The sequence below is a fragment of the Polyodon spathula genome, chromosome 1 (genome assembly GCF_017654505.1).
Source record: "Polyodon spathula isolate WHYD16114869_AA chromosome 1, ASM1765450v1, whole genome shotgun sequence".
NCBI lineage: Eukaryota > Metazoa > Chordata > Actinopteri > Acipenseriformes > Polyodontidae > Polyodon > Polyodon spathula.
The window spans coordinates 101,443,319-101,468,297 of NC_054534.1; the positions used below are offsets into that span (position 1 = coordinate 101,443,319).

Sequence of the window (24,979 nt, forward strand, 5' to 3'; positions counted from 1 at the left end):
CGGTGAAGCACCTTACCATACACTTGTTAACGTTTGTGTAAATAAAGCACTGCACTTGAATAATTGCAATAAGAACCACACAGTGTGAAACATCATACAGTTAAGGGGACAGTAAAAGACAGAAGAAAAGGGTTTGTTTGTTCTGAACTTACTGAGATGCACAAGTGCCTATATCACTACAAACCAAGATGTGACCCCAAAACCTACAGTAACTGAGTATTAAAATAAATAGCATTAATAAAAACAGTGTTAATAAAGCAAAGAATTTGCAACCCCACAAACAGCAATGGGGTTGGCAAGATGAAGATTTCTGTTATATTCTTATTTAGGGACGGAAGTACAAGATTCTCCATTCTCCATTTCTTCTTTATTCCAAACATGTGACCCTTGAAGCAACTCCCAGGATACCCTGTGTAAGTCTATTAAAACACAGAACATTCAAGGGAAAACAAGAAAAGCCTTTTTACGCAACAGCTCTGAAAATTAAATCCTTTATCTGTGGCTTCCAAACAAATTAATTTATTGCACCAGTTATTGCTCAAAACATTCTTTGTAGCTTAGTTAATCTGGAGTGCTAACACAAAGAGATTACACCCAAAGATCACATTCATTAGATTAATGGGTATCTCATCAGAAATCTAATACTTAACTGCTATACTGACATCCGAGCTCACCTCCAGGACACGTTGATAATTCTAAAAATCGAACACTGTATTCTGGACACACAGATATTTAACCTTTCCCTATGAAGACTGCCAGCACTTTCTATTGACTTTCCAGATTATGAGACTGTGTAGAAATTCAAGGAATTAACATTTTAATGAAAACAGCCTGACCATTGCAGCTTTGTTATTCCTCTGAGTAGAATAATAACATATCTCTCTCTCCCCCTCTCTGTGTGTGTGTGTGTGTGTGTGTGTGTGTGTGTGTGTGTGTGTGTGTGTGTGTGTGTGTGTGTGTGTGTGTGTGTGTGTGTGTGTGTGTGTGTGTCGCATACCGATTGACTTTCCCTTCCTACACTCTTGGCTGAAAGGCTTGCTAACACCACCACTCGACTAAAAGATGTGACCAGCCCCCTGCATACTGAATACATTGAATTCAACAGTCAATGTCCATGGTTGTTGAAGGCTCTGTTATCATAAAACTCCAGATGGTACAGTCCCTCCATATTACTGTTTTAGTGGACCAGCTGCTGTTGTGCTTATTTGCTTGATTAAACATCATTGATTTATCTCTGAACTACATACTTAAAATAGATTAAGCTGTATAAATAATACAGTCAAGGTGCAACAGAACAACAAAGTGCATTTGAATGCAGAATTGTAAGATGCGGTTAGAGAGAGAACGGCACCCCCATCAACTATCTAGCAAGGTGAACGCAAGGGGTGTTAAAATCCAATGCATATGCCAATACATGTATTGATTCAAGTCTTTTACAGGATCATCTTCAGTGTAGATTCCCAATACTTTGTTTACCTTTCCCAAATTTCAATAACCTTGATCCTCTGATTGACAGCAAGATGCTCAAAGGCACGCACCAACTGTTTCCTTGCCACTGTTTGCCTTTTAAATTTTCAAGTCATCTCAGAGACCATGTGTTCTTCATTACTATAAGATCGTTGAATTCAAGGATCACAGCTGTCCTTCAGTGTGTGAGGCGACACAATGCAATGAGCTGTGAGTGGCTGAAACCTGCTGGAGGGGAGGGGCTTGTGTGTGGAAGCTCATCGTCATTACCTTGCCGTGTATGTGCTGGACAGACTACATGTGGTGACAGACACACTCTCACAGTCACTGCTAGAGATGGAACTGAGCGGGGAATCCTGAGAACTGAAAACAAAAGTAAAAACAAACAAACACATGGGAAACAGAATGGCATGACAAAGTGGGATTTATATAAGCAAAGCAAGTGGAGGTTAAAGCAAAATAAAATGTCAGTGTGAGTAATTCCAATATACACACTCAGTGATAACCACCTTGAAGCAGAGTACCTAAAAACACATTCATTTATTTACTGACACAAAATATAGATGTTTCAGGCAAGGCTGTCTATTGTACTTGGCATAGCTGACAACATCTATTGTATTATTGATTAGACTTACCCATGCCCTTCAACAGGCTCCTCTTCTCTTACTATCAGTGCTATTACAATACGAACTAGGTGCTCAGTCCTACTCCACATGCCATTTCTATTACTGCCAATGTAAACCTGCACAATAATTTCAGCAGTTCTCCCCCAGTTTGCTGTGCTTTACCATACCACTCTGGCGTGAACCATGCATTCACTATGTTTTACTACACTTTGCAGTACTTTACTGTGGTAAGCTTGTGTAACTGATGTGCTAATCTAAACAGTTAAAGACAAAATGATTTCAGCTGTGCTACTTTTGCTTAGCCCCTGCTTTTTATGCTATTATGCAGCTGTATCTATTTCAAAAGGGGAAGTCCTTGTTGATTACAGTGTTTCAAGAGGGAATAAATGTGGAGATACATTTTGATCTGAATATCCTAACATGTGTTTCCATGATTCTCCTTTTAAGGCTCAGACAGGATGTGACTCGTGCATGCGTGTGTGCCAGTGTCTGACAATAGATAGGTCGTTTTCATGAACTCCTGTATTATTACACCAAAATCTATTTGCTTGCCGTAATTATTTTTACTGCAACAAAGTGCACCAATTTGAGCAGCCTCTTAATTCCCTGAGCCTTCTGGCTTTTCTCCACTAATCATCATAACCGACAGGCAGACCAGACCAGACACAGGTTTTCCTGAAAAATCCTCGTCAGCTTCTCCAATGACACCCAGAGAAGCCCATCCCATGCTCGGCACTTCCTATTATTCTGATGGTTTAATATTGTGATGTCAGCCCTCTGCTTTTGTAAGAATGTGTTTCAAACACTTTGTATTAGATTAGAAAATGATGCTTTTTTTAATTTGTCTTTTCGGAAGGGGGGGGGGGGGGATTAGCTTTCCAGCAATTATGTTTTTCATTTCACCCAATTGGATTTGCCATTTTACAGCTTTAGGAGACAGGCAGCTGATCTAAGGGCACCTAACAAACCATCAGAATAACTTTGTTACAGCATAACAGCAACAATTGACCTTTCTCTCCTGAATATTTCAGCTGCTATCTGGTAACATACTGTACTTTTGTAAGTAAATTCTGCGTTATATATATATATATATATATATATATATATATCTTTATATATATCTATATATATATATAATATATATATATATATATATATATATTGGCTTTTCTTTAAATTTAAGTACTGTGCTGACAGCACAATAGACTGAAGTAGCAAGACTGAAAAAACAGGGTTGCCTGTCAAGATGATCCCATGATCTATACTTCTGCACGTCAGTGTAGCCAAGCACAGGTGCATTTATTTACTGTAACAGGTCTCTTAAGTGCGAATCTGCAGACGCACTGTCTAATATAAATGACCAAATTCATAGACCGATGCAGATTATCAAGACAGATTTATATGAAGTACAGATTAGTGACTACAGTAAATAAGGAAAGAGCTAACCGACAGGTGAAGGATTTCTTTAACGTTGTCAGACAAACACAGGACCTTGAATTCCTGTGTGGGTGGACAGGAAGTCTAACTGCCACCATTTTTGCAAAATGTGTTGAAATTCCTGATGGTGGATTTGAATTATTTTATTTGGTTTTTATTTTTGCAAGATTTATTTTCCACTGTGTTTGACAGTCACAACCACAAACTGTTGTTGTGTTGAAAACATGTTTTTTTTATTTTTTTTATTTTCCTTAACAGAGGTACTGGATATCTACAGATAATTCTTACTCAATTACCTGTGTGCATGCATGTCTAGTTATTGATCTCATTATCTGTACAAATAGCAGAAAGCAGTTTCGTATGAGTGGACACTGCCATGACTACTGTACAGGACCTGGGTACTCAATTCAAGCCCAGCATAATACAAAATGAATTTGTGATCTTCAAGACAAACGTCATGGCCCAGCTTCAATATATAACTTCGGGGGCAACTTGTAATTCTCCACATAGATTTTGTAATGGCTGGTCATGTGAAAACTAGAACAAAAATAAAATATATTTTTTGTGCAAGTCTGTAAGTACATGGTAGTACTGTAGGGTTAGGAATGTCAAATAACACTTTAATCAATAAAGTTAGTTTGACAATGAAAGTATGTCTCCAAACTTGCCCTGCAACTGCGTTTCAGCTAGTTGAACAGTTCAGCTTTGTAGATGGTTTGGGAGACCCAAGAACACCTGATCCAGTTTTAGCTCTCTTCTCAAACCCAACTACCTTCAAATGTCCTTGAAATTTCTAACACCAAATTACTCCCACCAAAAATGTCAGAAAATATCCTCTCACCTCAAGCTAGACTTCAAGTTGACATCTTCCTCCATCTCTCTGTTGCCCGCTGTCCTGTCATTCATCTCTGTTGTCTTTTCCTTTCTCCCGCTGGCCTGCCTCTTTCTCTCAGTCAGCCTCTGGTGGCTACACATCTCCTTATCTCCCTGCTGGCCACTCTCAGTACCTGAGGTTTGGGCCAGACACTTGATACACTTTTGGCTCTTCTGCTCCTTGACCCCGTCCCTGTGGCCAGGGCAGTCGTTTTTTACCCCCTCCTGTATGGACGATGTGCAGTCCAGTTTACTATCTAGAGGACCCATTTCCTTGTTCACAACTAAGCTGCTGGCAGTGTCTATAACCATGGCAGATGCAAACCTCTTGCCCTTGTCCCCCAGAGCTTCCATGCCATCATCACAGCTCCCACAACACACGCATGAGTTGATCAGACAGTTCGTAGCCGCCAACCCACTTAGCCTGTGAGGCCCCTCACAGGGAATTTCCGACTGGGATTCCTCATAAGAGGCAGGGGGCAGCAGATGGAGTTTATCTGCAGCAGCCTCCACTGTTAGATCGGAGAGGGACGGGGATTTGGGGTTGAAGATGACGGTAGCAGATAATTTCATCCCGCCAGTCCTCTGGGCAATCATCTCCGCAGTTTCCACATCCTCAGTGCCCGCCTCCCAGCCATTGGGCTCCTCAGACCCTTCTGAGGGTAGGTGAGCAACGCTGTGGCTGTCGGCGCCTGCTGCTGCTGGTGGAATTGACAGCTGTTGCAGCGCTACAGTGTTGCTATTTTTGTTTTTTCTCAGGGCTGCCTCCACCAGAGAGGACCCTGGCCATCCGTTCTGCACCACCACTGCATCAGCTTCTCTCTGGACCTGAACAGAAGGCTTCCTGGTGTCTCGCTCAGGAGAGCGGACATCCCTCCAAGCACAAGAGGAGGAGTAACCATCCATCCCAGCCAGGGGTTCTCCGGTCCCATCTAAATCATCCATTAAGAAAACACGGTCCTCTTCCTCTTCGTCATCGTCGTTGTTGTTTGTTCGGCTAGGTGGCCTCCTCCCTGGCGAGGCCTCAGTGCTTGAGTTGCCACTGCTCCCCCCTCTGTGCACGGGGGACTGGAACAGGCTGGGCGGGGAGAGCAGGCAGGACATCTCATCGCCCACTCGGTACACCATCATGTTGAGCTGCTCCAGCTCCTGCTCATCGTACTGCATGGAGCAGGCCAGCTCGGCCTCTGTGTTCTCAGCCTTCCCCAACAGCAGCTGGTCCCCCGTTCCCTTGCCCAGCCCCACTGCGCTGGGAGACGCAGATGGTTCCTCGGGATCAGGGGGGCTCGTGGCAATGGTGGTTGGAACTGGAAGGAGAGGGGGTGGAGTGGGAGGTGGCACCACCGCCTCGGGAAGGGCCTGCACCACTGGGAACTCTCCGTCCTGCGAGATGCACAGGTTACGCTCCAGTGTGAACAGCTCCTCTTCCGTCAAGGCCTGCAGCAAGTCCCTGAATAATGCAATAAAAACATTAATAACACAGTTTTAATGTGTTTTCTTAACTTTTCTTAAACATTTTTAAACAGTGTACCATGACACTTAGTACTAGCAACATATGCACTGTCAAGTTCATAACAGCCCACGTCATTATAGAGTATTTGAATTGTAATACCCAATGGGACTCTCTGCCCCAATAAAATAAATAAGGCTACCACTTTACATTTTTTTGTAAACTTTCTGCAGTAAAACTATCTGACCTGTGTCATTTAAAAGATGGAATAAAAAAAACACAACAACAGTACTAAAACATTTTAAAAGTAAAACAGAGCTGTTTCCTTATAATCAAGACCAAACATATTGTGTGTTTTCTGGAAATACAATACAAATAATTTTCCTTTCAGCTCAACATTTGGGATTAGCAGCAGGCAGAGCACATGGATTGGTTTGAAAGCACACTGCAGTCTTGGGAGATGAATAATTGTACTTAATGCTCCTTCACTCTGAATTAAATGGATTGGGCCAACAGGGATATACTTAAAAGATTGTTTTCCTCCATTGATTCTGGAAATGGAAATGTAGCCTATAACATTTTTTTTATTCTTCATTATTTCCACACAATATATATATATATATATATATATATTTATATATATATTATATATATATATATATATATATATATATATATATATATAAATTGAAATCACCATCTCTCAATATCTTAATTTCAATAAACTGTACAATGTCACAAGGCTCTGTTTAATTCAAAACAATGCTAGAGCAAATCCAGAAGATATAACATGCTTTGCACCAGTATAGAAGGGACTCAAACAGAGCCACTGTGGCCATGCAGGGATGGAATTAAGACCCCCATTGCATAGCAGTTTGATCCATTCCTGATTCTACTACAGGTTTAATTAGACACACCTAAGCTTGTTACCTATACACTGTGGCTAATCAAACTTAAAACCAGAAATGGGAGAAACTTGTTTCCATCTGTGTCATGAGAAAGACTTTGTCAAATAATTGTATACCATTTCTTTTGGTGTTACTAAGCACACTACCACATAGTGTATTTATAGGTACAGTAAATATGATAGGGAAATCCCAGTTCAATGTACCTTACACCCTATAAAGCACTCAGTGTATGTTTATGTTCCTCTGCAGTGTCCAGTGTAGTGTGTTCAATAGTCTCATTTAAAAGTGGCCAGAGCACCACAAGGCTGGAAGTGCTGTAAAAATATACAAATAAAATACATTGAAAGATGGAATCTGAGAATAAATCGAGACCGCAAGCCAATTAATAGACAAACTGACAGACGAGCTGTGCCTTACTAACCCAAAGAACACACCACTATTAGAAGAAGGACAGCGCCTACCTGATCTTTCTCAGCAAGGTGCGGAATGGCCTGAAGAGCTCGGACATGTCCTCAGACTTGCGGTCCAGGTTCAGTGGTCCCTCAGAGTAAACTACCAGCCCACTAGAACAGAACCGGACAGATACTGGTTAGTGCCAAAATCACACTCACACTGTTTGATAACTCCAAAAGCTGACTGTCAAATATTTTTTGATTCTGCGTACACGACCGAGACTATTAATACAGGTACTGTAATTTTCAACCATAATAACGTTTTATTGTTGAGGATTGAGAGTATTGTTGAGGGTTCTGGAAATATTATTATTTACTGTAAGTGTCGGGTTACACTCAGCATGTTGCACTTCTTTATTACCATATTCCAAACACTTGCACTTACCATACAATGGCTAGTCTTGGAATTGTAAACATTAGTGCTGGCTCATAGTCATCAATCATGTCTTGTGTGAGGTATCCAAGCTTTAGTGCCCTATTAAAGCAGAAAACAACATTTCACGCTGAGGAAACTAGCCCCTATTTATTATTTTTCTCCAGTTTAAATTGTCCCATTTTTGCCAAAGAAAATGTAAAGTTTTACAAGCGAAGACCCCTGAAAGGTGCTGCTTGCTCATTTTGTAACATTACTAGTGGTGTGTTGGTGTCTTTTCATTGAAAATGATGCAGATTGCACCCTGTATGAAAACAAGGTTCTGGTTTCTTAGGACAATGCTTTGCATAAATACATTGAACAGATACTAAATAAATCACTAACAGAACAGAAGCTGAAGTCATTTGACACATCGATCTTACCCACCACCTACTGCACATCCTCCAGTGGTTTCCTTGGTCAGAAATACCACACATGCCTCCCACAGTTCCACCACAACCAGACAAGTGGTTTCCTTGAGCCTTCAATAGCTTAACCAATCGGATGTCATTACGGTGAAAAAAAACATGTTATACAACAAGTTTCTGAGGGTTGGTTGCTGTTTTTATAGGAGCTGATTAAAATAGAGCAACTAAAGTTTTTTTTTTTTTTTTTTTATGAATTATGTGAGAACCAGATTAATTTGCTCTACTTCAGAAATGTACTCTGTAAAGGTGTTCTCAAATAAATGAAAGCCGAGTGATTTTACAGTAGGTGTCTCAGTTTTTAGTTATGTTAAAACACTGTTTTGTATACTGTGTCGTTAATAAAGCACCACTTCAGAGAAACGCAAGTCCTATTGTGCATGAAATGTGTGGCTATGATTGGCTCATACAACAACGGCAAATGATGACATGATTCGCTATGTGATGTCACTTCATTCCATTCATAGGAACCGTATCCATGGACATTACACTAGGTTTCATCACAATTGGATATACAATCTCAGGCTAAAAGTATAGCAGGGTAAGCCACACTGGTCAACATATAAGACTTACAACTTTGGTATTATAGTATAATATCTAACAAGGATTATAAAGACCGTCAAATCACCAAAACATAAATCACAATGATTATGATATTATGAAATGTTATATCACTGAATTTAACACACATTTCTTAAAACAGCTACAAGACTTTATGACCCAATTATCCAAAGGAATAATGCTAAATGTGTTCTTTAAGAAGATAAAACCAAACTGACCTTTCCACTGTTTCACAGAAGAGCACGATCACTTCTTGTTGTACGTAATATTCTTTAGGGGTCTTTACAGGTACCATCGCTGACACATAACTAAGAATATGGGTAAAATGAATGTTAGAAACTCTGTCACTGGTGTGTTAAAGAAGAAAGAAAGCTCAGCCCCACAAACTATCCACCCCTGTTCTAAACAAGGACGCTAATAGAGCTGGTGGGTTGGTTCCCTTGTGCTTGCCTAAGCTTTTCCAGCTGTCTGTGTCAATAGATCATTAAAAGCAACACTCTAAGCTGTTGCTATGTTATTTGTTAACATTTTGAAAATCATGGTGCTGATTGGTTGTTTATTGAGTTTCTCTGTGACACCATAGGTGACATCAGTGGCAATGTGCATCAATCTCAAACTAGATGCCTCTGATATCACACCCAGAACTTTTCTATTCTCTAAAGTCAATTTTAACCTCTTTGATTCATTAGTTACAACAAAAGTATGTAATTCTTAAAGGCGTGCTTCTCTGTGGGAGCTGGCACAATGACGGCTCACATCATCACTGCATCTCTCCAGGCAATCTCAGGAGCGCCACGGCACTAACTGGCAACACTGCAGATTAACATCACCAGACCTTTCATAATGAAGGCTCACATCATCACTGCATATCTCTAAGCAATTTCAGAAGTGCCACTGCACTGACTGGCAAGCAGACTGCAGATTAACACCACCAGACCTTTCATCTGCTTTAGTTATGCTGTGAAATTGAAGAGCCCCCTGATGTAATGCTGCAGAGCAAGGTTTTAATCTATTGTGTTCATATCAATAATTGGATAGATGTGTGGAGATAACATTAAGCTCCATAGAGAACCAAAAAAGCATTTGAGTTGTTCAGCAGCTAAAATCCCAGTTTATATATACTCATCCCATTTACTAATTTTTCCCCCATGTAGTGTTCAGACCTGTTTTGTTTATGACATTTCAAATGGTTTCTTCTGCACATGACAGAATAAACTCCAGATTAAGTCAAACACATACAGGGGCACTGAATATGTCTTGGCATCTCTCATATGACAATTCTTTTAAGACTTCATCAGCTGATCACAAGCAGAGCCCAGCAGTGACGTGATGTGCTGCTGTATTGAGTAACTGAGTATTACTAGTTACTCTTTTCTAAAATAAATAAATAAAAACATATCATTAGGATCCCATGGATATAAAAAGTTCTGGTTACACTTTAAAATCATTTACAGCTAATTCCTATGAATGATTCTCTGTCCTAAGAAAGAACATTAGCAGCAGTCCACATGCAGGATGCAGAATTGGATGCAGTGGTGTCATTTCCACTCCATTACCATCTGAACACAGTGACAGTCTGGGGTCTCTTCCTGATCTGAACATTGGCAGTTCTTAATGAAGGCTCTTTCCCAGACCTTGTAACTACAGTATAATCGTAAATCTCGAAAAACTACTCACTTCTAAATCTTTTGTAGTCATTTTTGTATTACTTTAGTATAAATACATGTTAATTTGGATTCGTATGTTGTTTTTTTCTGACTTTATGTGAACGAAAAGACACACATTTTCCCATTTTCCCATTGGAAATAGTGATATTTTGAAATATCACTGTCCTGGTCACAAAAGCAAAGTTTGTGGGGAATAATAGCCATTTTCTATACTTTTGAGGCATAAGCAATTAGGAAGTAACACTTACTACCCAGGAACAAAAATTGTGTTACATAGTGTTATTAGCACTTGTGAAATGTGGATATCTACTGTATGTACTATATAAATAGCCTGGGGGGTCCTCGCTGCCTCACCTGAGCTCAAACTCTGCAAACAGGCTGTCAAAGTGGCGCAGTGACTCCTTCATCTTGTCGGTGTGGAGGTTGAGGTCGCGCAGGGACTGGTCTCGCATGATGTTCCTCACCTCCTCAAGGCTGCGTGTCAGGTCTTTGGCCAGGGGCCGCATCGCCATGCTCTCGATCTCCCGGTTCATGATTATCGAGCCAGCCGCTAAACACTGCACAAGTTAAAACACATCAGATAAGAGACATCAATCTGAGAATGTGAATGCCAACTCTGAGCTAGGAGTGAAGGGTTTTAGCTGAAAATCCAGAGCTCAATTAGGTGATATAATTTTACCTAGCTTATTAATATTGACTAAATATTTTGAGTAGCTTTTTCGACATTACTAGTATTTAATCTGGTAGGGTGTGGCTACGTTCCTTTTTTAATTGCCATGTTAATTGGCCCAGATTGGCGCTGGTACTGTGCTAATTGCCGCTGGATCTATATACTAACCTGTGAGAGGCTGCTGCTGGTTATTTGTATTTGTCCCAGCTAGCCTGTGAGAGGATGCTGCTGGTTATCTGTATTTGTCCTAGCTAGCCTGTGAGAGGTGCTGCTGGTTATCTGTATTTGTCCTAGCTAGCCTGTGAGAGGTGCTGCTGGTTATCTGTATTTGTCCTAGCTAGCCTGTGAGAGGATGCTGCTGGTTGAGTGAAACTGTGTTGGGTCCGGAACAAAATGTTACCTTTTGTTTTTATTCAGTTCTCACCATTTTTTCATCTGATCTCTTCCTTGTTAAATTATTATAAATTCTATTTATTGTCTTCCACACACTATGGATTATAAACAAAAATAAGCAGTTCATCTAAAAATGTTTTAACAAAATTAATTCATTAACAGTTGGTTAGTTTTGGATACTGAAGGTGAGACTGAAAAAGGTGACTCTGATTTGAACTTTACCAATGCGGCTGCTCCATGTGACGATTCAGTGCCACAGCGTGACAGTGGAACAGTATGTGTAGAGGGACCTGAGGAGGTCAATATGGATGAAGTGAGTGGGGACTGGGTAACTGTTAGAAAGAGTATGAAGAGAAGGATGACACTGTGCAGTCAACATAAAGAGGAGATTGATCTAGCTAATAGATTCCAAGCACTGAGCAATGACGAGCTAGTGCTGGATGAACACAGGGGTAAGGTGTTGTTAGTAGGTTATTCAATTATACGCTCTGTCGATAGTGATTTAAGCCATAAATACCCTGTAAATAGGGTTGTTACCTGCCTCCCTGAAGCAAAAGTAAAGGATATTGAATCAAGAGTGCACAGATTATTAAACCACAAAAAAGAGTCTGTGTTCATTGTACGTGCTGGCAAAAACCTGAGATTCTGAAAGAGGATTTTAAATCATTAACAAGATAGCTGAAAAGGTTAGGATGCAGAATTATTCTCTCAGGTCTACTACCTGTTGTTGGTGGTGGTGGGGATGAAGTATTCAGTAGAATTAGGGCCTTAAATACTTGGTTGGCTGGTTGGTGCGTGCAAGAAGGGCTGGGATTTGTGAACAACTGAGATTGCTTTTGTTAAAGAAATAGATATTATAGGAAAGACGGACTGCACCTAAATAGGTCAGGGGCAAGCAAGCTAGCTGATAACATCAAACACCACCTATCAAGGTATTTAAACGAGGAACTGGGAGGAATCTAAAGAGGCATGTAAAATACAGGTTAAAGTATCCTACCCGCTACCCGTTGAGTAAGCACAGAGCTGTGTGCTACAGCAACCTTCGTCAGATTCCTATTACCCTCTTGACTGGACCAATTTAAGCTTAGGTTTATTTAAGGTCAGGTCTCTGTCTAATAAGGCTCTGTTAATTAGTGATTTTATTCAGGATTACAACATTGACATTCTCTCTTTAAATGAAACTTGACTTGGACCGAATGACAATGTTTCCCTGATTAAGGCTTCTCCACCTAACTATTCTTTTTTCCAGAAAGCTCGCTCTACTGGGTGGGAAGGTGGACTTGCTACTGTTTTCCGTAGCGAACTTAGAATCAAAACAGGAAATTGTTGAAGGTTATTCATCTTTTGAAGCTTTAACCTTGACATTAAAACAGTCCATTACCTGTTCATATTATAATTATTTATTTTTCTGATTCTAACTCCTTGGAATTTTTTAGGCTACTGGATTCCTTAGATGATATCCTGCATGTCAAAGGTCCTACACATAATCATGGTCATACTTTAGATCTGGTCATTTCTCGTGGTTTAGCTGTTAAGAACATCATAACCCTCGATCTTATTACTTCTGATCATCTTGCTATTCTTTTTGACGTGAATCTGCCAGTATCTACAGAGACTGTGGACCAAACATTTAAATCCAGGGGAATTAATTCTTCAACTGCTATTAAGCTTTCTGATGTATTGAGCTCACTATCACTCTCTGAGTCCTCATCAGTAGATGAGTTGGTTAATACCTACAACACCACCTTGACTGGTATCTTTGATACTGTAGCGCCAATCAAAACTCAGAGTGTCTTTTAAAACAAGCTCACCGTGGTTCAATGATAAAACTCGTAAGATGAATTATGAGGGTCGTAAAATAGAATGAAGATGGAGAGAATTGCATGTACATTACGTCGCGTGGAAGGGCCTCCTGGTTAACTATTGGAAGACTCTGGCGTTGGCTAGATCATATTATTATTCTAATTTAATTGAAACAAATTAAAATGCTATCCTAGAAAAAATAATGAATCCTTCCCCTAATAGTCCTACCCTTGACATTGGCTTCTCTCATGGCTGCAATGACTTCTTACATTTCTTTAATAATAAAATACGAGACATCAGAAATGACATTCCACAGACACCTTCTATTAAGGAGGACTCCAGCACAATTTTACCAACTGCACCTATTAAGGCTACTATGGAGGCTTTTTCTTTGATTACCTTACAGGAACTGACAGAGCTAGTTCAACATATGACAGCTACTACATGCTCTCTTAATCCTATTCCTACAAAACTATTAAAAGATGTTCTTGGTGTTATTAATACCCACATTACAAAAATTATAAATGGTTCCCTTTCTTCCGGTATAGTTCCCGCAGCTCTTAAGGCCACTGTGGTAAAGCCTATGCTAAAGAAACATAATGTGGACCCTAAAGTCCTCAATAACTATAGGCCAATCTCCAGCTTGGATAAGGTTCTAGAGAGAGTTGTTGCAATTCAATTGCAAAAATTTCTAACTCTTAATGGTATATTCAAGAAGCTCTTGACTCTGGCTTTTCACCAGTATTAATTCTTCTAGATCTAAGTGCTCCCTTTGATACTGTAGACCATTCCATCCTACTGAATCGTCTTGAAAGCACAGTAGGACTGTCTGGCCTTCTCCTATCCTGGTTCAAATCTTTGATAGGTTTCAGTTTGTCTCTATTGGGGAGGTAAAATCGGCATTATTGGAAGTTGTCTCTGTGGTGATCCACAGGGCTCCATTCTAGGTCCCTTGTTGTTTTCATTATATATGCTACCGTTAGGTGACATTATCCACAGACACGGAGTGAACTTCCATTGCTATGCTGATGATACCCAGCTAAAGCCAGGCATTTCTTCTGCTTGGGTGTTATTAACTACTTGCCTTGCTTGATCATTGGATGTCACAAAATTTTATAATGTTGAATTCAGACAAAACAGAGGTTATGCTAGTGGGCTCACAGCTAAAACCAATTCCAAAATGTTTTTCCAATATTACAACAGCAAGCGAACATTCAAAGAGGAGATTAAATGTTTAAGAGATACAAATGGCAAAATCGTAGATGAAGAAAAAAATATATATAAATACATTAAATATATATTAAATGATTACTTTTCACAAGTTTTTACAAAGGAAGATACTGACAACATGCCCCACATGTCATCCAGTTCCTATCCAGTTTTAAATAACTTTAGCATAACTGAGGCAGAAGTGTTAAAGGGACTAGGAGCTCTTAAAATAAACAAATCCCCTGGGCCGGATGAGATCCTCCCAGTAGTACTCAAAGAAATGAAAGAAGTAATTTACAAACCGCTAACCAAGATCATGCAGCAGTCTCTTGACACAGGGGTGGTACCGACAGACTGGAAAATTGCAAACGTAATACCGATCCACAAAAAGGGAAACAAAACTGAACCAGGTAACTACAGACCAGTAAGCCTGACTTCTATTATATGCAAACTTATGGAAACTATAATAAGATCCAAAATGGAAAATTACCTATATGGTAACAGGGTCCTGGGAGACAGTCAACATGGTTTTAGGAAAGGGAGATCGTGCCTAACTAACTTGCTTGATTTTTTTGAGGATGCAACATCGATAATGGATAATTGCAAAGCATATGACATGGTTTATTTAGATTTCCAGAAAGCTTTTGACAAAGTCCCGCACAAAAGATTAATTCTCAAACTGAACGCAGTTGGGATTCAAGGAAACACATGTACATGGATTAGGGAGTGGTTAACATGTAGAAAACAAAAAGTACTGATTAGAGGAAAAACCTCAGAATGGAGTGTGGTAACCAGCGGTGTACCACAGGGATCAGTATTAGGTCCTCTGCTATTCCTAATCTACATTAATGATTTAGATTCTGGTATAGTAAGCAAACTTGTTAAATTTGCAGACGACACAAAAGTAGGAGGAGTGGCAAACACTGTTGCAGAAGCAAAGGTCATTCAAAATGATCTAGACAAGATTCAGAACTGGGCAGACACATGGCAAATGACATTTAATAGAGAAAAGTGTAAGGTACTGCACGCAGGAAATAAAAATGTACATTATAAATATCATATGGGAGATACTGAAATTGGAGAAGGAATCTATGAAAAAGACCTAGGAGTTTTTGTTGACTCAGAAATGTCTTCATCTAGACAATGTGGGGAAGCTATAAAAAAGGCTAACAAGATGCTCGGATACATTGTGAAAAGTGTTGAATTTAAATCAAGGGAAGTAATGTTAAAACTGTACAATGCACTAGTAAGACCTCATCTTGAATATTGTGTTCAGTTCTGGTCATCTCACTATAAAAAAGATATTGCTGCTCTAGAAAGAGTGCAAAGAAGAGCGACCAGAATTATTCCGGGCTTAAAAGGCATGTCATATGCAGACAGGCTAAAAGAATTGAATCTGTTCAGTCTTGAACAAAGAAGACTATGTGGCGACCTAATTCAAGCATTCACAATTCTAAAAGATATTGACAGTGTCGACCCAAGGGACTTTTTCAGCCTGAAGAAATAAACAAGGACCAGGGGTCACAAATGGAGATTAGACAAAGGGGCATTCAGAACAGAAAATAGGAGGCACTTTTTTTACACAGAGAATTGTGAGGGTCTGGAATCAACTCCCCAGTAATGTTGTTGAAGCTGACACCCTGGGATCCTTCAAGAAGCTGCTTGATGAGATTTTGGGATCAATAAGCTACTAACAACCAAACGAGCAAGATGGGCCGAATGGCCTCCTCTCGTTTGTAAACTTTCTTATGTTCTTATGTTCTTAACTAAAAAGAAATGTGGGAGACTAATGCATGCCTTTGTTTCATGTAGAATTGAATTGTTTTGTGGTGTCCCAAAACGTGTGGTATCTCGCTTGCAGGTTGTTCACAGTACTGCCGCTAGAATTCTGACTAAAACCAGGAAAAGAGAACATATTACCCCTGTTTGGCCTCTTTACACTGGCTCCCTGTGCAGTATAAAATTGATTTTAAGATTGTGCTGTTAACTTACAAGTCCCTGAATGGATTAGCACCTAGTTATTTGCAGGAATTACTGACCCCATATCTGCCAAACCGTACTCTGAGATCACAGGATATGGGGTTGTTGGCTATTCCTAAGGTCAGCAAAAAGTTATGGAATGCTCTGCCTTCATTTGTCAGGGAAGCTGGGACCATTACAGTTTTCAAGTAAAGACTAAAAACACACTTTTATAAAATGATTTCTTAGTGGATTTTAATGTAACTTTAAAATTGCTGCTTTTGTATTGTGTACACTGTTATTTAACTATGTTATTAAAATGGTCTGATTTTCATTATTTTAAAAGTTTTTAGTTTAGCCAATTTATGTAACTGAACAATTAAATTCTTGATTTTTTTTGTGTTCTTTTATGCAAACTCGTCTGTTTTAATTTACTGTTTTAGTTTTTAATAGGTTTGGTTTCTAAATGAAACGTGTTATACCATATTGTGTCCACATTTTTAGAATGCTTGGTAGTTTATAGCATGTTAGCCTCATTGCAGAGGTAATTTAATAGAGGTTAGAAGATAGTGACCTTAATTCTGAATAGAGGGATGGCCTTAATATTGAAGGTCAATATGAAGAAATCTGGACTGTACTATAATTAATATTTGATGGCGTAATTAATTAGTTATTTCTTATTATTCCAAGTTCATTGGGCAGAGAATTCGGGTTGTGGCAGCCATCTTGGTGAGGACACAAACAGGTGCTTCAGGTTCTAAACTATCAAGGCTCCAATTAAACAATAATAAACAGTGGTTGGCTATTGTGATTGACAGGGAGGGGGCTGGAGTATATACGGAACAGTGTATGTGAAAGAAGTCAGTCTGGCTGGGGAAGTGAGAAGAGAGAGATTGTGAGGGGAAACGCTACAACAAACAGCATACAATTGTCTCTCTTTGCTATTGTATCTGTGACCAGGACTGGTAGAAAGAGGCATCTGCGACTTGTGTCTACCCTGTTTGATTACATTGGGGTAGATACTGTATTGTGCACCCTTTGGATGGCACAGATTTGGGATATCTGTTTTTTTTGGAAATAGTGCATTATGCCACCTTATATCCCAAAACTGTTCCAAAGTGAAACATCACTGCACAATCAGTGGCCAATAAGCTGATGAAGCTGCTTTCCTTGGGTGGGAATTCCTAGAGATTCTTACTGACCAGGGAGCAGCTTTTATGTCAAAGTGCACTCAGCAAGTTTGCAAACTTGTGAAAATACAGTCAATACGAACATCAGTTTACCACGGTGCCTCTTTGTTTGCCATACGAGAGGTACCTCTACAGACTTTTCCCCATTTAACGTACTTTATGGGCGACAGCCCAGGGGTATTCTCGATTTGGTTAAAGAGGGGTAGGAAGCAGATCAAACCAAAGCGCAAAATATAGTTACAGTAAATAAGTGTTATAAACTTGCTCAGGAAAATGTAAAACGCAGAATGTTCCAGTGCAGCATTACAAATCAAAATGCTCGCATTAAAACATTTCAACCAGGGGATAGAGTGCTATCATTACTTCCCTCTTTAGAAAGGAAACTGTTTGTGAAATTGAAGTATTTCACAGAATTGGCCAGGTAAATTATGAGACTAAACAGCCAAATAGACAGTGTGAAAAACCAAATTTATCATGTTTATTTGCTCAAACTGTGGAGAGAGAGAGAGAGAAACTGTGTTCTCACAGGGGACATTCCGATGGGGGATAACTTAAAGCCTGGTCAGAAAAAATAATAAAAAAAAAAAAAAAAAAAGTAAAATCAATTTGTTGATGTTTTTCCAATAACCCAGGTAACAACAGCCTGATGGAGCATGCCATAATCACGGATGCAGGTGTGCGACAGAGACAGTGACCGTACCGACTTCCAGAAAGCCAGAGGAAAGTGGTACGGAGAGAAGTAGGGACTATGCTAGTGCTTGGGGTAATTGAGCCGTTGCAGAGCAAATACCTCTGCAGTACCTCTGACCTGGACTGGTAAAAACAGAAACCCTGTGACCAAGGATTCTGAAATAAGGATTTGCTGTACGACGGGTTCCAGATAGAAACCTGTGTGGCTCTGGACCGTTCTCTTCAACGCAACGCTGTTAACCCCTTGTGTGCTGTATTTCTCTCCCACTGGAACCAGTACTGTTCACTGTAAATACCACAACAACCTATATAAAGTACCAAACTTTTGTTTCTCCAAGAACCTGTACTGGGTGTGTTTTATTACCTGGTCTGTCACTGATCACTTACAGCTGGTATTGTGGGGGAAGTCTTTAAACTAAACCCTTCTCTTTACTCCTGTGAATAAACACAGGGCTACTGCTGTTGTTGCAAGTTTTGAAGGTAACTAATATAAAAAAAAAAAAAAAAAAAACAAACATATATAGCAGTGTACACATTACTTGGGTATGTTCCCATACCTATGTAATGCCCATTTTCTTAATGCCAAATATATTGGGCACTGGGCAGCAAAGGATTAAGACAAATATATGAACAAGATTTTTTTTCTGCTCCAAAAGCTCCAACTACTGTATCCCAGAGGCTACCAGTGCCAATGAAATCATCTGCTTGACAGTAAAAAAATAAAAGAAAAAAAAAGAACTCTTGCAGGAGCTCACAACACACAGGGCTAACCTTAACATGCCATTATTTAATTGATGAAACCCACAGGTCTTAAATGATTTATAGCCCGATTTGTACAGCTAATATCAGCTTCCCCGAGTGCAGAGATTTAATTCCTGGACACGTGCAGTACAACAGCGGCAGGAGAAACCATGACACACCTTTGCTGGTTACCTGATTAGCCTTAGGGCTGCTAATTAAGTCATTTTGATTGCTGTAACAGTCCAATCTGTATACTGGATTTTTTTTTTATTGCTCAGATTACAGACATATAGCTTTTCAATTACATTTGATTTGTTTTAAAGAGTGATGTTTGTGGAACTGTTAAAAAAAAAAAAAAAAAAAAACATTAAAAAGAAATATGCTTGAAGGACTAAACAGATTTTTCACATGCAATTATTTTTCCTGTTTACTAAAACAATGGGTATTAAGGCTTGGAATCAGCCTGTTTGTTTATCATGAGCTGGGTACAGAGGCTTTTTATATGCCCTTATGGAAAAGCATCATTAATTGTAAGTGAACCACCTAAGTAAGCTCTGTTAAGGTATGGTTACCAGCAGGCTCACTTTCCAACTCATCTCTTTCAAATCAACAGAAGAGACAAGACTGGAGGATAAGCACTCGAGTTCTTAACCAATAGACAGTACAATACTGGGAAAGGCCTTCTCCACCACAATAAATCAGGGAAAGTGCTTGTGAGGTCCAATAACGCTTCTAGTTTAAGAATGGTCTAGAGCACATTGCCAAACCCTAAAAGAATATACTACAGTCACAATATTCGCTAACATTTTAAACACATGTTTAAAAGCCATTTAACTGTCAACCAAAATTTAAGAAAGCAGATACCAGTACAGTAGGTTCATTCATTATTTGTCCTGCTCTATCAAAAAAAAAAAAAAAAGGAACACAGTCTCAATCTGCTGAATGCAAGACTCATTTTTCCACAAACAAAGCTCTGATAAATGAAATCCAATGCCAATAGCAAAGCACATGCATTTGCAACAGCCTAGCAATGGTATGACAGAGAGGGACCTTCAAATATATTCATGCGAACCTTCAGAAGATGAGTGCATTGTACTGTACCTCTGCCCCGAACCAGAGCTGCCCTGCCAGGTTGTCGTGCCTTATTTCTTCAGGGAACTTCACGCAAAAGTCCCGATTCGCCCGGTCACTGGAAATACATTCATCCATGATTTTGTTTATGATGCTTAACACGTTGTCCTGAAACGAAACGAAGAAGAATATTATAATAATGGTGAAACACTGTCCTTCTACAACAACTTATCTGTGGTATACACATGCAAAAGACCCAGCTACTGTAGTGATGGCTTTCTGGATGAGGTATTAATTATGTTATTAATTGTAAGTTTTACATGTGTATGTGTGTGTATCATTATGTTTAAATTGTGTGTGAATGTGTTTTTATAGACTTTTTAATGTGCTTGCTAATTCATTTGCTTTAATATGCTTTTATATTAAGGTTCTATACAGTATTGTATAAGTTTCAAGCTCTTTCATTTCCCATTGGCAAAACCAGCTACAAGCAGTTTTGCATAGCCTAACACGACTGTCACAGACAGCTGTCTGAGCTAAATGCCAAAAGGCAGGAGATTAGCAGAGATAGTGTGAGATGGGGGAGGGGAACTGAAAGATAAGATGGATGCACCAAGCTAGGTAAAATGTGATATGCAGCCCCCCCTTTCCCCCGCAGAAGGAATGTGCAATGATAGAGTGGAAACCCCTATCATTGGACAGAAGTAAGACGAATGGAAGTGGAGTCAACAACTGTCGTTTCATCACCTTTGAACTGACTCCATGGATATCCGTGCTTTCTAATACAAACGTATGCACTGAGCTGTACTGAGGCCTTGTCCAAAGTCAGTTTAAATCTTGTGGTTATATGATTGTATTAGATGTATACCTTTCTTGCATATAAAGTGTTTTTGAATCAAAAACCATGTGTCAGTTAAAATTTTATGCACTACACTACTACAACGGTACGCTTGACATGAGAATAAACAACAACAAAAAGAAAAAAGTCTGAAATTCAGTCTCAAACAAAAACACCCCAGTGTTGGACTTCAAGTTCCATGTGTGGCTTCACAGAGCCCAGTTAGCACTAATCCTCGTCGGCCTAATGTAAGGTAGTCCAAGACGTGTTAATCAGGCAGGGTCTGAGAAATTCGCTTCAAATGTTTCAGGTTGATAATATCTCATCATGTTGACAACAGTGTTAGTTGGCTAGCGATACACCCTTTAAATAATTGCATTCCTCTTGCCTTTACACTTGCATCAGAAAGTGTTGGTGTTGGCATTGCAGCGGTCACTTGTCCCTTTTGAGTAAGCTGCAGGGGTGGCATTAAACCTAGGCCCTGTCTATGTTGTTGACAGAAAAATAATTCAAGGCCATTGCAATTGCCAGTGTCCTGGCTAAATTCAAACAAAAATGAAAGTAAAAAATGCTGATTAACAGGCTGTCGTTATTTTGTTTCCAAAACAGTCCACTCCTTTCAACCCCTGGGAAGAAGGATTGGAGGACAACTTTGGAAACAAGATCTTACCGCTCAGTGGATTCACGCCAAGTACAGTAAATATGATCATATTATATAACAAAAAGGAGGATTGGTCTCCAGTGCAGGCATCACAACAAAAAAATGAAGAACTAATCAAGGCCTTGTAGGCCACCCGCATGCATGTATTGCAATAATTACTAACAAAAGGCTTTTACAGCTCTCCATGTTAAATCTTAGAAACAGAAACCTTGTGCTCACAAGAGGTGGCATGGCAGGAGGGGTGAAGCTGCTTATCCACTGCCTGCGTTTATTACTGCTCCCAACTCCTTTTCCACTTAGATCCCAGTCAGACTCTTCTTTTTTTGGCAGGAGTTTAAAGCAGGGTTGAGTATATAAAAGCGAGGCTGGGTCAACACAGTCCCTGAAGTGTGAGACATCCTTTCTCAGCTGCCCGCAGTCCCACTGTAAAGAAATCGAGTGACTTATTGTGTGAGGTATTGTGGCAAAGTGCCCCGCCCCTGGGCTATTTATTTGTGTTGTATGTTACGTGTAGTGTGTTAATTTTGGTGTATAGTCATTGGTACACGGGATATAAATGGGTGTGTGTAACACGAGTGGTTTAAAATGTATATTTGTATTTAGGCAAGAGGATTGCACAGCACCTCACGTGCAGGTAAAATGTAATAATATGTGAGTACGGGAAATTCACCAGATTGATTCACGTGCAGTTGTACCGAGACTTCAATTGAATGATTGATTAGCTATCGAGTCTCGGCACAGCTGCATAAAAGCAGCACATTTTTACTCACTCGGGTTGTGTGTTTGCGAGTGGACAACAGGTGTGGAGAGGAGAATAAAAAGGAAGACAGTAAGAATTGCTACTCACTGGACTTGTTTGTCTCTTCCTCCACTGTTTGTTTACTGTTTTGTCGTTTTGTTCGTCTATTTTATTTGGCATCAAGTGCTGTGTGCTGTTTTTGTTTAAATCTTTCATTTGTTTCATTAATACACTGAGCGCACCATTGTGTCTCAGTTTCAACCCCAGTACTGCCTGCTTGTGTATTTCTTTCTAGCCTGACGTCACCCCTACAGCCAGCCTGTTCACAGGTATAAACAGATTTCCTTTACTACTGTAAATGCGATTTCATTCTTTGGAACTAATGGAATAATAATTCAAAAAATGAGACAAAAACAGCTCCCATACTGTCAAAAGAAATATTGTCCCCAAATTAGTATGTCATTTTGTTAACAATAAATTGTGAAGGTTCCTTCAGCATCTGTTTAATTGAGAGAAAAGCTGTGCAGATTTATGAGAATTTCCCAAGGACCGAGGAACAGAGGCTATAGACATAAATTAGATATAAATTACACTGTTCAAAATAGCTGCGGCAAGGCTGGCAAGAAATAGGACTAATTATAACGTTAGTTGTGCACAGGGCTAGCAGGAAGATGCACCCTTTCACAGCGTAAATGGCGCAGGGATATTGGGGGACGGAGACGGGGGGACAGCGCTACAGAACACTGCAGTGTTTACAAGCAACTACTTTATCTCTGCCACACCAGTAATATATTTGTCAACATAAATCCTCACTTTTGCTTTTTTATTCACATACCATGGGTCAACTGGAAACATATTTCTGCCCCCATTCCTATTCAAGAGACTCTCTTAGGAGCATCATAGTGTACAAAGAGCTTGCTACCTCCAGCAACAATGTTTCGTCCTTTCTGTTCCAACAACAGCCACTCATTTCCAATCCAAACAAATATTAAAACAATCTGGATGTTGAAAAATATATATTACCGTGATGCAGACAACATGGGATACAGCAAAATTAAGCTTCTTGTACATTGAAAGAGAAACTGAAAAAGACATTGAATTGAATAGTTTGTTTCTTTAGAATGTGTATCAAAACTGGACAGATGTTGGGTATTTGAATTGACTTTATTGTACTTTCATATCTGCTCTTATCTTTATGATATTCTGTAAAGTGATATTTTATAATACAATACTTTGTACTGTGATAACTTGTAACAATTTTAAGGCAACCTTGATAAGGGTGTCTGCTAAGAAATAAATAAATAAATAAAGTAATAATATTATAGAGCATGAAGTCTCAGCCAATCAAAATGGGAGATTTCAAAACATTATTTTAAGCGTTCGGTTTACGAGTTCTTATTTTCATTTTTTGAAATTTTAAAACAGTTTGTGTGAACTCTATGGCATTCGAGATCGGCATTTTTAAAAGAATACACATATGCAGTACAAAACAGATACATAGACAGGAAACTTAATATGGTACCACTGTGCACACTGTGACTGAAGGGGATATACAGAACCCCACCAAAATGTATTTTAATATTGGGTGCCAGCAAACGACTACCACGGTAATCAATACAGGTTTTACAAGATCAGAAGCAGAGTGTAGACATAAGACGAAAAAAGAGGCTGATTTAAATATGCTAAATGATGCAATTTGAGCTCACATTAGTATCAGTTTCCATGCCTCGAATGTCTTATCCCTCGCTCTATTCTGATTTCCCAAAACATTCATTAACAGTTATAAAACAATGGCAAGGGGAATGTGTGTTCAATCTGCTTGCTCTGCATGTCATCTTTGAAACCTGAAAGTGGATGCTGAAGACACCGAATCAGTGTAAGTGAAAATGAAAGCCACATTCCTCACACTCAATGCCGTGACAGTGAGAATGGAGGTCAGGGGTTGTAACACACTAACTGCACTGGCTCAGAAGCAATGTAATTGATGACGACAGCAATATTGGACTAGTTACAGACAGTGCTGTAGTTACTTATTCTACTTAATTACGTTCCTTTTTCTTTTTTAATTGCTTATGAGGAGGTGTTATTCCCTTGTTCATTCACAATTAACATGGAAAGCCTTTCACATGTGCCAGGTGCAAAAATATTTTATTGGCCCAAGAATTATGCAACTAATTAATTACTATATTAAACTACACAATCCTGATCTCTGAACATGGTAGGTAAAGCTTTCACAACGACCTCACACGATGCAAAGCACCACATTCATTTTACCTACATTTGAGGAGACAGCTCTACTGTACATGTTCCTCTTTGATATGATATGCATTCTCTTTCATTCTGTTTGTGTGTTTCTGCTTAAACCATTATTGCCAGGCTTACCGACCATTTCAACATATCCTTTTTAGATTCAATATTCCAAAAACAGGGACCCTTATGTGCCGATCATGTCCTTTTGTCTGTTCTCCCGTTTGTCTATCTGAACCTGATCACTGCCTCGATACAGCATCAATCTTCAGCAGATTTTTATCATGCACTACACACAACGCCTCTTCTAGGTGTTTCAGATTGCTACAATCTGGTAAACTCACATTTATACCCATATTTGTAATCTTTCACTTACTGCACGCTTATCGATCTCTGCATCTGTGTGCACTGGGTTTAACTTGCATCTCTCAGTTAATTTGCTTTACCACCATTAGAGACGTGCATTTGCAATTCCTGTTTCTCTGTTATT

General features: G+C 39.4%; 1 protein-coding gene across 4 annotated transcripts in view; it reads right to left on the reverse strand.

Moving 5' to 3' along the window:
* The window catches only part of LOC121325477 (lateral signaling target protein 2 homolog), a 109,187-nt gene that overhangs the window by 11,512 nt on the left and 72,696 nt on the right, over positions 1-24,979 (reverse strand). For 2 of the 4 annotated variants that reach the window (XM_041267995.1, XM_041267986.1), the window contains exons 3-9: positions 20,035-20,172; positions 10,633-10,835; positions 8,830-8,919; positions 7,599-7,688; positions 7,223-7,324; positions 4,372-5,853; positions 1,738-1,830 (exon numbers count right to left, since the gene is read on the reverse strand). In XM_041267995.1, coding sequence (XP_041123929.1) covers positions 1,738-1,830; positions 4,372-5,853; positions 7,223-7,324; positions 7,599-7,688; positions 8,830-8,919; positions 10,633-10,835; positions 20,035-20,172 — 2,198 coding nt within the window. The remainder of the gene's footprint in view (positions 1-1,737; positions 1,831-4,371; positions 5,854-7,222; positions 7,325-7,598; positions 7,689-8,829; positions 8,920-10,632; positions 10,836-20,034; positions 20,173-24,979) is intronic. The other 2 variants (XM_041268010.1, XM_041268002.1) reach the window with 1 other exon arrangement.